At 43.2% G+C, this 12,514-nt stretch overlaps 1 protein-coding gene across 3 annotated transcripts in view; it reads right to left on the reverse strand.

Annotated features, from left to right (window-relative positions):
- Positions 1-2,616: 2,616 nt before the first annotated feature.
- The window catches only part of ZC3H13 (zinc finger CCCH-type containing 13), a 57,216-nt gene continuing 47,318 nt past the window's right edge, over positions 2,617-12,514 (reverse strand). For all 3 annotated transcript variants that reach the window (XM_066582061.1, XM_066582053.1, XM_066582046.1), the window contains 5 exons: positions 11,806-12,312; positions 6,307-6,462; positions 5,924-6,124; positions 4,669-4,832; positions 2,617-2,984 (listed from right to left, as the gene is read on the reverse strand). In XM_066582061.1, the coding sequence (XP_066438158.1) occupies positions 2,823-2,984; positions 4,669-4,832; positions 5,924-6,124; positions 6,307-6,462; positions 11,806-12,312 (1,190 nt within the window). In that variant the 3' untranslated portion in view covers positions 2,617-2,822. The remainder of the gene's footprint in view (positions 2,985-4,668; positions 4,833-5,923; positions 6,125-6,306; positions 6,463-11,805; positions 12,313-12,514) is intronic.

Genomic DNA, 12,514 nt, shown 5'->3' on the forward strand with positions numbered 1-12,514 from the left:
AACCTCCAGATGTATGCTGTCATGATGTCGAAGGGGAAAAAAAGCATATTTTCCTTTGTGGTACCTTAGGCATGGCTTCCCACTTCGGGTCTACTCCATTGCTTCTTAATTAGCTTCCGAATATTACCATGAACATGTTTGTGTGTCTCACCCAGCCCCCTGAAAACCTTATGCTGGATGGTTCTCTTGTTTTTAGTTCTTCCATATTAAGAGTCGCCCTGACTGCCTTCATTAGTTCTGGTAGGTCTTCGGCGTTAAAAGAGGAATTTTTGAAATCCCCATTAGGATCTGAAGACTCATTTAGATTTGCCTCCTCCTTGCCCTCCAAGAATGTTATACTCTTTTCGGAGTCAGAGTCTAAGCTACTTTATCTATAATCCTGTATCGGAATAGAGGAAGTGGATGGTGGTGTGTCCTGGGTAGGCTAGAGTTGAGCAGACCTCATCTCTGACTAAGGCCTCCTTCCCACGAGCGTGACGGGCTCCGCCGCGTAATATTACGCAGTGAAGCCCGTCACGGCGCCCCCCAGAGCCCCTATACTTACCTGCGGGAGATAGCGTGAAAACGCTTCCCCGCCCACCGCCGTCGCGTCGTGTGACACGCCCACCGCGTCACGTGACGCGCCGGCCGCGTCAAATGACGCTGCGGCGGTAGGTGGGGAAGCGTTTTTTCACGCTATCTCCCGCTGGTTACAGCGGGAGATAGCATGAACGGATGGCTTCCATTGACTGCAATGGAAGCCGTCAGCGCGTACAGCCTGTCCTCACCCGCAGCAAATAGAGCATGCTGTGGGTGAGGATGGGAGAAATCGCGGTGGAATTACGCATCGTGAGCATTGTGCTATTAGGTTCAATAGAACCTAATAGCAGGGGGCCACGCAGCGGATTTTTGCCGCGAATTTACGCGGCGTAAATCCGTTCGTGGGAAGGAGGCCTTAGAGCCTGATATTCTCCATGAAGCCGCTAGATTCTTCTTTATTAATCTGGGTTATGCGTAACAGCATAGGGTATGCTGGTGGCAACTTTTTCATACAAGATGCAGATTTTCCAGTTGGGTTTTTGCAGACCAAGCCACATTCTTGTCACCCTGGTAAACAAACTAAACAAAACTGTGCAGAAAAAATAAATGTTTATACACAAGTACATTTGGTTTGCACAAGGCACACAACAGGCTACTTAAACACCAGAAGTGGCAGCCGATTTAGGGACATCCAACGCTGGAGTGCTCATACTTACTAGCACTGCAGTTATTTGGCCCAGGATCTATACATGTCATCTTCTGGTTTTCTTTCAGATTCCTTTTGAATTTGCTGTCATACCCACATTGGCTGTTATGTGACTCTGTGCCGTAGTCTATACAGCATCCCAAATTTTTTTCGGCAAGTGGATTTGAAATCTGTATGCAGTAAAAAAGTAGGAACATGTCCCTTCTTGATGTGGAAGCCATGGTTGGGAAATCATCACCTAGATTTGCTCACTGAAAAGGGCTAAGTTTGCATGCAGATTTATAGCCATAGAGCTGCAGTTTGCTGCCATTATTTTTAGTGCAGAATCCACATTGGATTCTGCCGTGTGAACATGCCCTAAGGATTGACACTTTGAGAGAATTTAAGGACATAACTGTTCAATTAACTTGTAACAATGTGTAGGAGTACAAAGTAGGTTAATTTGCCTTATTTCTGGTGTATTGAAATTAATGAGCAGTAGAGTAGAATCTAAATTTAAAAATAAAAGGTATTTATGCACACACATAACTAGAATGTGGTAAGTGCAGGAAATGACATAAAAAGTAGCTATACTCATCTGTTTGACACCATGTAACGCTTTGGTTTCTTGGCTGTAGCAGGGACATGCCCATCTACCTCACATGATCACTCCTGGCACCAACTAGCCTCAGTATGATATATCACAGGACCAATGAGGCCAGTGCAGTTACGTGGGATACACAGTCATGTGACTTCTGCAGCAATGTTACCAAAGTCTAGCAAGCAGGACAAGAGCGGTGGCACTAGTACGTTGAACAGGTCTGTATAGCTTCTTTTATTTTATTTCATTTCCTGCATTTACGCCATTCTTTTGTAAAGTCAGAAAACCCCCTTAATGTATTTGTAAATTCAGACTCAATTGTCATGGATAATTCAGTTCACTATGCTGATACAAGTTATAGAAGCAGCTCTAATGTCGTGGCATCTCTATGACAATATGATAGTTATGTTCAAAAAGTCTGTCATAATTTATCCCCCAACAATTGAGAAACAGTTTAGTGAACAAAAATCTGCATTTTGGCAGCACGGCAACAAAGATTGGCAATGCAGCCTTCTTGTACTGAAGTCCTAGTTTTTATGCTTGACATACACGGTTCATTCTTTTACCCTTGAAGTAGCCACAAACCATACAAGCAGAGTTCTAAGAAAACTTGTAAAGCTCCACAAGTTCCATGGCCAAAGTGATTAAAAACCATTTGTACCAAATATACGTCTGCATTTCAGAAAGATTGTTCTTGTGTAAAAACAGGTATTCCATTTTTTTTTACATCATGTACATGTAGAGCATTCAAAAGGCATAGAGCTATATGACACAGGCAGCTATGGTAAGAAAAAGACGTATTCACCCGAGATCCAGTATGTACACTTTACATAAGAACCTAACTAACGGAAATGGGACCATCTCCATGTAACAAATTGCAACTTTTTCATTTAACCAAAAACAACACATCATAAAACATGAATCTCTTTACTACAGAAAGAACAACTATAGGTCAACAAAATTATAAAAAATAAAATGGCAACAGTTCTTTGCAACACTGTTTTATAGAAGAAGTCTTTAGGAAACGCAAACTTCAGGCTGCTTATTTGCTACAGAAATTTTTCCATCATCAGTCTTTTCCTGACTTAAGCCGGTTCTTCGCTTGAAAAGACGTAAACTCAGTCGTAGAAGTTCACTGTCAACCAGTGGAGGATTCGAATAAGTCTGTTTCACATTGCCCTGGAAAACAAAAAGGTTTGTTTTAGCAAAGTTTTTTATTTAATGCTCACTGCAACATAAAAAAGACCAATACTACAGAAAAGATGTGCACAACCTGCAATAGCACTTTGTGCAGAACCCCAAGCATCTGGAAACAAAAATGCTGTGTGGTGGTACTCACATGTAGTTTCCATGTTAGGGGAAGTGACACAGAGCTAAAGAGCAGAAACATGCAAGTACTAATGGTGCACTGCATAGCCATCTCAGGGTCCGCATATCCCCTTGACCCGTCTGGCATGCCAGAAAGGAATAGGTTAGAGGTGACAACATGCATGCAGCTCTCTCCAATGTAGTTTATTGTTAGTAGATTGTGGAGGTTGTGTTAACAGTTTAACATATAACATGGAGAGAACCACATGCAAGGTTCCCTTCTCTCTGAAATGCCGACTGAGAGGAAAAAGGGGACCCCAACTCTCCAGATAAGCTGAAGTTTGACTTCAGTACTCCCACCTATCAAACATTTTTGGCATATACCTTTAATATGCCATAAGTGTCCCATATGGTAAATCACATTTATATATTATTGCAGCCCTTGGGGGTGTTTCAATATAGCAACGTGGACCTCAAGCCAGAAAAGATTGTGCATTCCTGGTACAGATGGCTTTTGTTAATGTGCTATAGATTATGCATATACCGTATATACCGGCGTATAAGGCGACGGGGCGTATAAGACGACCCCCCAACTTTCACCTTATACGCCGGTAATATAGTGTTAAAAAAAAAAAATTACTCACCTCCCCCGGCGTTCTGTCGCGCTCCGCCAGGATGTCGCTCGCTCCTCGTCCCCGGCGCAGCATTGCTTTCTGAATGCGGGGCTTGGAATCCCCGCCTCCAGAAAGCTAATACACACGCCGTCAGCCAGTTACAGCCATTCAATGACAGCATTGAATGGCTGTGATTGGCTGAAGGCGAACGTGGCTTCAGCCAATCACACTATTCAATGACATCATTGAATGGGTGTGATTGGCTGAAGCCACGTGCGCCTTCAGCCAATCACACCCATTCAATGATGTCATTGAATAGTGTGATTGGCTGAAGCCACGTTCGCCTTCAGCCAATCACAGCCATTCAATGCGGTCATTGAATGGCTAACTGGCTGACGGCGTGTGTATTAGCTTTCTGGAGGCGGGGATTCCAAGCCCGGCATTCAGAAAGCAATGCTGCGTCGGGGACGAGGAGCGAGCGACATCCTGCCGGAGCGCGACAGAACGCCGGGGGAGGCGAGTAATGATTTTTTTTTTTTTACACTTTTTTTTTGGTATTACCGGCGCATAAGACGACCCCCGACTTCAGAGCAGATTTTTCGGGGTTCAAAAGTCGTCTTATACGCCGGTATATACGGTAAACCATGGATCGTGCCTGCCCCAGGGATCTCATCTGACCCCTTAATGACACAGATCTTTTTTTCGCTTCCCATTTTAATTTTTTATCCCCTACTCGCCAAATAAATCACTTTATTTATCCATCAATGGTAGCGGTCCAGGGGCTAACTTCTCTGCGGGACAAGTTGCATTTTTCAAAAGTCCTATTTAATGTACCTTATAAAGTGTACTAAATCCCTATATATCTATATATTAGACATACACACGCCCAGGATGGAACAGTACACCCTGGGGTGCGATGGGGTTACAGTCAGTCGATTTACCTTCTCATTTTGTACAAGCTGCTTGCGAATTGCGAGATCCCGCCTAGAACACAGAGCTTTACAGCAAGGTCCAAGATTACTGAGTAAGCCAGCTCGCTCTTGTCTCCGTAAAAGTGCAGCCATATTCAGTGCTCCCAGTTCATGTTCAAATAGGTTCTCAGCTTCTAAATACCACAAAGACAAAAATCAGTTAGATGAAAGAAAAAAAGCTAATAAAAAGAAAATAACTTTCAACAAGGTTAATATGACTTCAGAGGAAGTCATAGCTCAACCTATAAAATAATGAAGACAATATTAAAAAACACAAGGTGGGACAAATAGCAAATACAGTTTCTGATACGAGAATCCACTACCTGCAGTCATTAGGATCACTGTTCAATCATTTGGCACTACTAGATCTGTAAGACCCTACCTTGCGGAATTCGTTTTGCATAGACACCTTACAAAGACATACAGCAAACTGCTATATAAGCCATCTAGACAATCGTGAGGACAAGGTCCTCTGAGAATGGGCGATTAAATGGCAACTTAAAAAGACTAGAAAGAGCTAAAGCCAACGATGGAAGACAGAATACACAGCTAAACCCGCTGCTGTGGGCTTTACAGGACTGGTTAAATGTTTTGATCCAAATAATGAACTTGAGCAAAATGAAAAGGTCAATCCAAAATGGCCAAAATGAAATATTACAATGGGTCGCAATATATTTTTAAGCCTAATACGGCAACATTAATTCCCCTTTCTATAATACAAACCTCAATGAGAAGCACATTACGACCTCTAGCAATAATTATCTGCATTCTTTGCTCTAGCTCAAGCGTCCCCCCTCTCAATTTAGCTTGTGAACCATCTTCCATCAATTCTTTTGTCATGGTTAAAACTTCCTGCTTGTTTCTCTCAGGTCACTAAGTGAATAAACTGCTGCAACCACAAGCCGCCTGTAAAGGCCTATTCACACCAGGCTCAAGCATACATCCCTGGGTTTCATTACAGGTTTCTGTCTGGATTTCCAAGGTTTCAGTTTGAGTGACTATTGCTTCTGTGTGAAATCCAAAGAATGGAGGTGGAGCACACTGGAAATTACTCCTGATCTGCACAAATAGTATTTATATTTCCTTATGTCCATAAGGATACTAGCATGGTATAAATAGGAGCCCCAAAACTAATAACCTGGCTTACAGACAATAAGGTGGGATGCCAGAAGTCTTGGCATACAGTGTAGGATTATTTCAAACAAAAGAGGGTGAAAGGACCCACCATTAGGCTTTTCTATTGCTTGTTGACAAGTGTCTTTAACCTTGTTAAATAGATCAGGTCCTGCTAGTCGTTTAGAAATGCCGACACGCAGTAAAACAGCAGCAGGCGTGAATTTCAACAAAGCAGCACCAGATTCTCGCGGTTCCTTGGCCTGCTTGGACATCAAACTGGACCAGTCCACATCAATCACATCCAGAGGATCTGCAGAAAGCAAGCGATGAAATATGAGTGAACTGATCATAGTGTAATGAAATATACAATGAATTGCTTACAATTTGCCATTATTTGTATATGCTTAGCTGTATCTCTTTAAATAACAGATTTAATATTGCATCTCTACAGAAAGCAGTTCATGACTCCGGAACCCATGTGAGGATCCTTACCAGACGTCTTCTCATCATCATGCTGGTCTTCCTTCTTTTCAGCATCATCAGCTAGAATCTCCTCCAGCTCTCCATCACTGATGGGTTCATACTCTTCTCCAGCCACAGAATCCCCAGACTGATCCGCATCAAGCTTGGAAAACTCCTCTTCAGGACCTACAAAGGCATTTAGAACAACTTTACTTAATAGACTTTAAAACTGGACTGTACCTCAGAATATGCAGTAAATATTACATATGTGTAAGCAAAAATAATTAAAACCTGAACCACATTTTGGGTGTCCATTATTTAATTGTTCCACTGGTAGATAATGACCTACAAGGGAGGAAAATATATGGATAAAAACCTATCACATGCACTGGTTCAACGGCCGCCTTAATGAAAGGTATAACTAGTAATACCTTGTGTCTCACACAAAAAGAAAAGGTAACAGCAATTTTCAATGTGTTTTTTTTTGTATTTACTGTAAAATCACTTTCTTAAAGCCTTCATTGGACATAGGCTGCTGCCACTAGAAAGCGACACACTAAGGCAGGGCTCATACGACTGGGTTGGATTCCGCATGCGAGAGGCCTGCAGCGGATTTCTTCTGTGAGCCTTTCCGGTGACCGTGAATGGCACTCACTTGTATTGCAGATGACCTCTGAGGTGCATAGTACAGGTTTTTTTTTTTTGCACTTCTCACGCCATCGCTTAGTGATGACGCGGGTACCCGCAGTCCATACACAATGTTAAGTGTGTATGGGTAGCAGGTCGGACGTCTCCATTGACATCAATGGAGACTGTCCAAGCAGAATCCGCAGTAAAATAGGGCAGGCTGCAGTTCTTTCTTCTACAGGTGGAATACGCAATTCATATCCACGAGTGTAAAAGAAAATGTGAAAATACATGCCTTTGAATGCCCGCATTTTACCATGGATCGACCGCCAAGAAAGATTTGATAAGCACAAAACTCCTTTTCTTGTTTTTTTCATTAGGAAGGGGTGAGAAGGAAGGACCAGGTAGCGGTTCTGTGCAACCAAGGAACCAGTTTGATAGCAGTTATCATGGGCAATGCAGCCACAGGCACAGAGGATGCTTTCTGAATTGTAGGACAACCAAGCCTGCTTTCATGCCCCATGGAAGTTGAAGAGGGGCTTTAATCAAATATGGAGAACTTTCTGGAAAAAATTGGTCTGAATATATTCAAAGAATCTCTCACAAGTAAAGGAAGAATGATGACGCCTTAGTACCGTGGTGAGCATAGAGCTCTGTAGAATATGGAGCAAGAAGTGCCTTTGGGCAGAGGTGGGCTTGAGAGTTTTACACGTGCAGTGCTCTACTTTTCTCCAGGAATGTGAGTATTGGACCCAGGAATAAAGGTTTTGATTGTGGGAGAGGTGAGCACCTCAAGTCTGGCTCCAAACAACTTGGTCGTTAAAAAATGGAGGTCAGCCAAGAAAATCTTAAAGGCAGAGTCAACCTTCCAGGTCTTCAGCATCCAACACCTCTAAAAATCCAAAAGGCAGTTTTGTTTTTTTGTAGAATACTTGGGGAGCTTAAAAGCAAACTTCCTCTTATGAGGCATCAGCTTCTGGTTTTCTTGATTTAGGGAGGGCTGTCTTTCTGGGTATGCCATAATAAGGCTTTCCCGTACATATGCTAGGTGGGTCTGAGTCTGAATACAAAGCAGAGTCCAGGAGGGAACCCTTGCCATAAGACAGGGAATTGCATGGCAAAAGACACAATTCAATGAGGAAGCCCAAGAGGTAGTTAGGACAACATTAGATTCTGGTAGGCCGGAGAGGCAGTGCCATGCGGTGTGTACAGGATCAGCCACAATGTAAGTTCACTCCTGACTGCTTTGACCCACTCTGGGGAGGTGGACAGAGGGCTAGATGTGGCTGGAATACACAAACCTAGGCCCTTTTGCATCTAGGCAGTCCATTCACATATTGAACCACTGATGTACCTGTAAACTGGAAAATGTTCATGGCTAAAACCAAGGATTGAGAAACTCTGGGAAAGGTCTAGATACTACACTAGATCTAAGCCAACAAAGAGCAACATAGACCCCAGAAAAGGAGGGGAAGGGGACAATAGAGCCCAATAGGGATCATGCTGGCCCACAGACATTAAAGATTCTGCCTGTTGGCTCACAAGATAGATGATATTCGGCACCAGTAAAAACACTTATGTATTTAGTCAAACAATTCCCTCAAGTTTGCCAGTAATGGCAGCTCCAAATTGCGTAAAGAAGGAGCTCACCAGGAGAGCAGCCTGTCAGGGATCCTATGCCTGGGAAATTACAGAGCTGAAGCAGAGGGGCAGAGCAAAAACGTCCTGTGGTTGAAAACTAGGACTAAAATATGGGTCCTGCCTGTCATAAGATGCCACAGCAGAGTGCCAACAGGCCTAAAACCTAGACTATTAAATGAATAAACTGGCAAAACAGGAGGCTTCTCAGAAAGAAAAAAAAATGATTCCCCGCGAGAGCTTTTACTGCAGGGAAGCTGAGGAGTGTCCTCCATTTCGGCTTCACCCCAGTGAGTGGAAGTAGGCCATAAACCAGGGGCTAAATTGGTGGCTTCACTTAGCAGCATGGGGTCTGCAGGGTGCGGGATCAGAAGAAAAAGAGCAGTAATCCTCAATGACTAGAAGTACGTCACAAAGCGAAGGACTACAGCAGACATTGACCCCAGCAGCTAGAAAGACCCAAAGCAGTAGGCTCCGGAAGCAGAGAAGGCTACCAGAAAAAGGACCTTGTGAGAAAGGAAAGGAGGGACCACCAGGGACCTTGAGCATCTTAGAGGGAACATAGTCCTATAGAGAAGAGTCCTCATTTTTGCAGAGGACTTGGCTTGCACCCTCTCTGCTACACGCTTTGCTCTGTTACACTGGTGGGCAGGGGCAAGGCAGCATGGACTGTCATCTAGAGGGTAAGGGTGCATGCTGGGTTGTCATTCATTGAGCCCTCGCTGCCATGTGCTATGGTAGGCAGGCAGAAAATCGCAGCATGTTCTATTCCATGAGGAAAATCGCATGGACGACTTTCTTTACAGTCAATGGAAGCTATCCGAGCAGCGGAAGTATCGCGAGAATCCGCGCCACGGCTCACTGCTGGCTCGCCTGGCGAGACACTCGCGGCGGTTTCAGATAGGTGAGTATGGGGTCTATTGGGGGCGCAGGGTCTGACTCCACTGCAATATTTCGCAGGCGAAATCCAACCCGGCCATGAGCCCTTCTACGTTGTAAATTAAAACACAAATACAGAACATGTCATGCAGCATCAGCGTCTTAAGATCTGCTGTGCAGCATTCAGGTTTTTCTTCCCAAATTTAGCAGGCACTTACTTGTCAGTCAAGCACAATATCAATGACTGCATGTAGAGATGGCTGCTAGTGGGACATACAGTTTATAATGCAATCAAACACCATAGAAAAAGCTATGCACTCCCATCATAATAAAGGGATGGGTCTTTGTACTGTGCCTGTATTCTCCAGCAGGAGGTCCAAGCTACATTAGTATAATGCCATATAGCAGATTACCTATTAGCAAACAAGAAAACTGTAACTTATTGCTGGGGAAAACAAAAATACAAAAAAGATACAACTTTTTTTTTTTATTTAAAGGAGACTGACATCCTCTTAAGGGATCATCCTCTTAAGGGATTGACACCTGGAGAACGCCAAAAAAAAAAGTGCCAGAGACCACAAATATTTCTAAAAGTTGGTGAAGATTGGAATATGGCCACTTTTTACACACATAGAACCAAAGTCATCCATGGGTTCTGATTTTTTTTCATTTTCAATGTGACCCATTATCAGTACAATTCCATTGAAAAACAAACTGAAATCAGTTTAGGGTGGAAAAATAAAATAATGTGGTTGCATAAGTGCAAATACCCTCTTATATTTGGGGATGTGGTTGTATTCAGAATTAGCCAACCACATCTAAACTCATGATAAATAGTAGTCAGTACTCCGCTGCTATTGTTTACAGTAATTCTGATTTACCCCATATAAAGTTCAGATCTCCTAGTTGGATTTTCCTGACATTTTCTTAGTTGCACTTTTCAGCAAAAGCTGTAAAGAGCTTACAACACATCAAAGGGATCTGATTGTTGAGAGGGATTAGTCAGGAGAAGGGGACCAAAAATTACCAAGGCATTACATCTACCATGGAACAGTGAGGACGATCATCAAGAAGTGGACTTAATTTGGCACAACAGTGACATCACCAAGAACTGGACATCCCTCAAAACTTGCTGAAAAGACCGGAAGGAAATTGACCCAGGAGGCTGCCAAGAAGCCTACAGCAACAGTAAAGGAGCTGCAGGAATTCCTGGCAAGTACTGGTTGTGTAGGGCATGTGACAACCATCTCCCATATTCTTCATATGTCTGGGCTGTGCTGTAGAGGGGGGCAAGATGGAAGCCTTTTCTAACAAAGAAATACATCCAAATGAGACTATGTTTTGCCAAACCCTAATTCAAGTCTGCCAGACGTATGTGGGAGCACATGTTATGGTCTGATGAGCTGAAGATGAAGAGGAATTTCACCTTTCAGCACAACAGCAACCCAAAGGCATACTGTACCTCCAAATCTAAAAAAAAAAAAATGGTTTAGCCAGAAGAAGATCAGAGTTTTGGGATGGCCCAACCAGAGCCCAGACCTGAATCCCATTGAAGATCTGTGGGGTTGATCTGAAGAGGGCGCTACACAGGAGATGCCCTCAAAATCTGACAGATTTGGAGCACTTGTATAAGGAAGAGCGGGCAAAGATTACCAAACCAAAATGTGTTATGCTGATAAGACACCTACCCAAAAAGACCTAATACTTGTCACCCTTAGACTTTGTGACAGCATTCATTTTAGGCCTTCCTCAAACAGTCGCTTTTTTCTGCGATTAACGGGGTAACACTCCCATTGTTTTCAATGGAGCCTCTCAGACAGCCTCTGGAGAGCGTCGCGCGGATACTGTTTTCAGCATAAAGCTCACTTCATCAATGAAAGTAAAATCACAGCAAAGTGCGCGACTGAAACTACGGCGCTTTGCCGACGCCTGTGTGAGGGAGGCTTAGGGTGGGCATATTTATGTTACCACATTACTTTTTTTCCCCACCCTAAATAATTTCAGTTTGCTTTCCAATGGAATTGTGCAGATAACAGGTCACACTGAAGGGGGAAATAAGTCTGAAATGTTTCATCTGTCTGATTTTTCACAACAAAAAAAACCTGGCATTCTAACAGGGGTGTGTAGACTTTATATCCACTGTTCGTGACTAGGGCTGAGCTGCATTACCAGACACAACCTGTGGACAAATGTGGCACTGTTTCTGAAAAAAACAGCCATGTTTTTCTAATCTTGAACAATTTCCCTAAATGATATTTGATCAGGTTAAATGAATTGTGCTTGCTATAATGCAAGATCTGTCAAAAATAAAGGTTTTGAAATTAACAGCAGAGGCCAATTCCATTACTCCCACACAACAGACATCAGCTTTACACTTCAACATACCATCGAAATTCTCGGTTTTCTCTACTTTGCGGGTGCTAACAGGTTCTTGGAGGTTTTCTGTATCTTTTTCTGCTCTCTCCAGAACAGAAGTGTTCCGACTTGCAGCCTCGTAACTTTTTTCACCATCTCTCTCCTTTGTGTCACTACGTTTCGGATCTACTAAAGAAGGGATGTCAAGAAGCCGAACTCGCTCTTTCTCTGTATTGTCCGGAATTAATTTTTCTCTGTCTCTTTCAAAGTCTCTCCTCCGATCTCTCTCTCGCAATCGTTCTCTCTCCCTGTTTCTTGGCCAGTCTTTATCAGTGTTTTCTCTGTCCCAATCTCTCTGTCTCAAATCCCGCCTGTCACGGTCTCTTTCCTTTTCTCGATCTCTCTCCCGATCATGTTCGTATCTCTCTCTTTCAGGTGCTCTCTCTCGGCTGTCAAACGAGCCAGACCTAGAATGAACCTGGCGGTCAGACTCCGGTGAACTTCTTCTTGAACTGTGACTTCTGGAGTCTCTCTGATCTGTAGACAAGGTGAGATTTGGCACTTATTAGTGAAATAACCAGCTGATCCAAGACATGTACTCAAATTCCAAAGTGCTAGTGATCTCAGACTGTGGAGGTTTCTAAAATTAAGACATTGGCTAAATAAAAATTATATATATTTCAATGACAGGTTTCTAATTTTTACACTGAATGTATAGCTGTGAACAGATTTACAACAC

Source organism: Eleutherodactylus coqui, chromosome 1 (assembly GCF_035609145.1).
Source record: "Eleutherodactylus coqui strain aEleCoq1 chromosome 1, aEleCoq1.hap1, whole genome shotgun sequence".
NCBI lineage: Eukaryota > Metazoa > Chordata > Amphibia > Anura > Eleutherodactylidae > Eleutherodactylus > Eleutherodactylus coqui.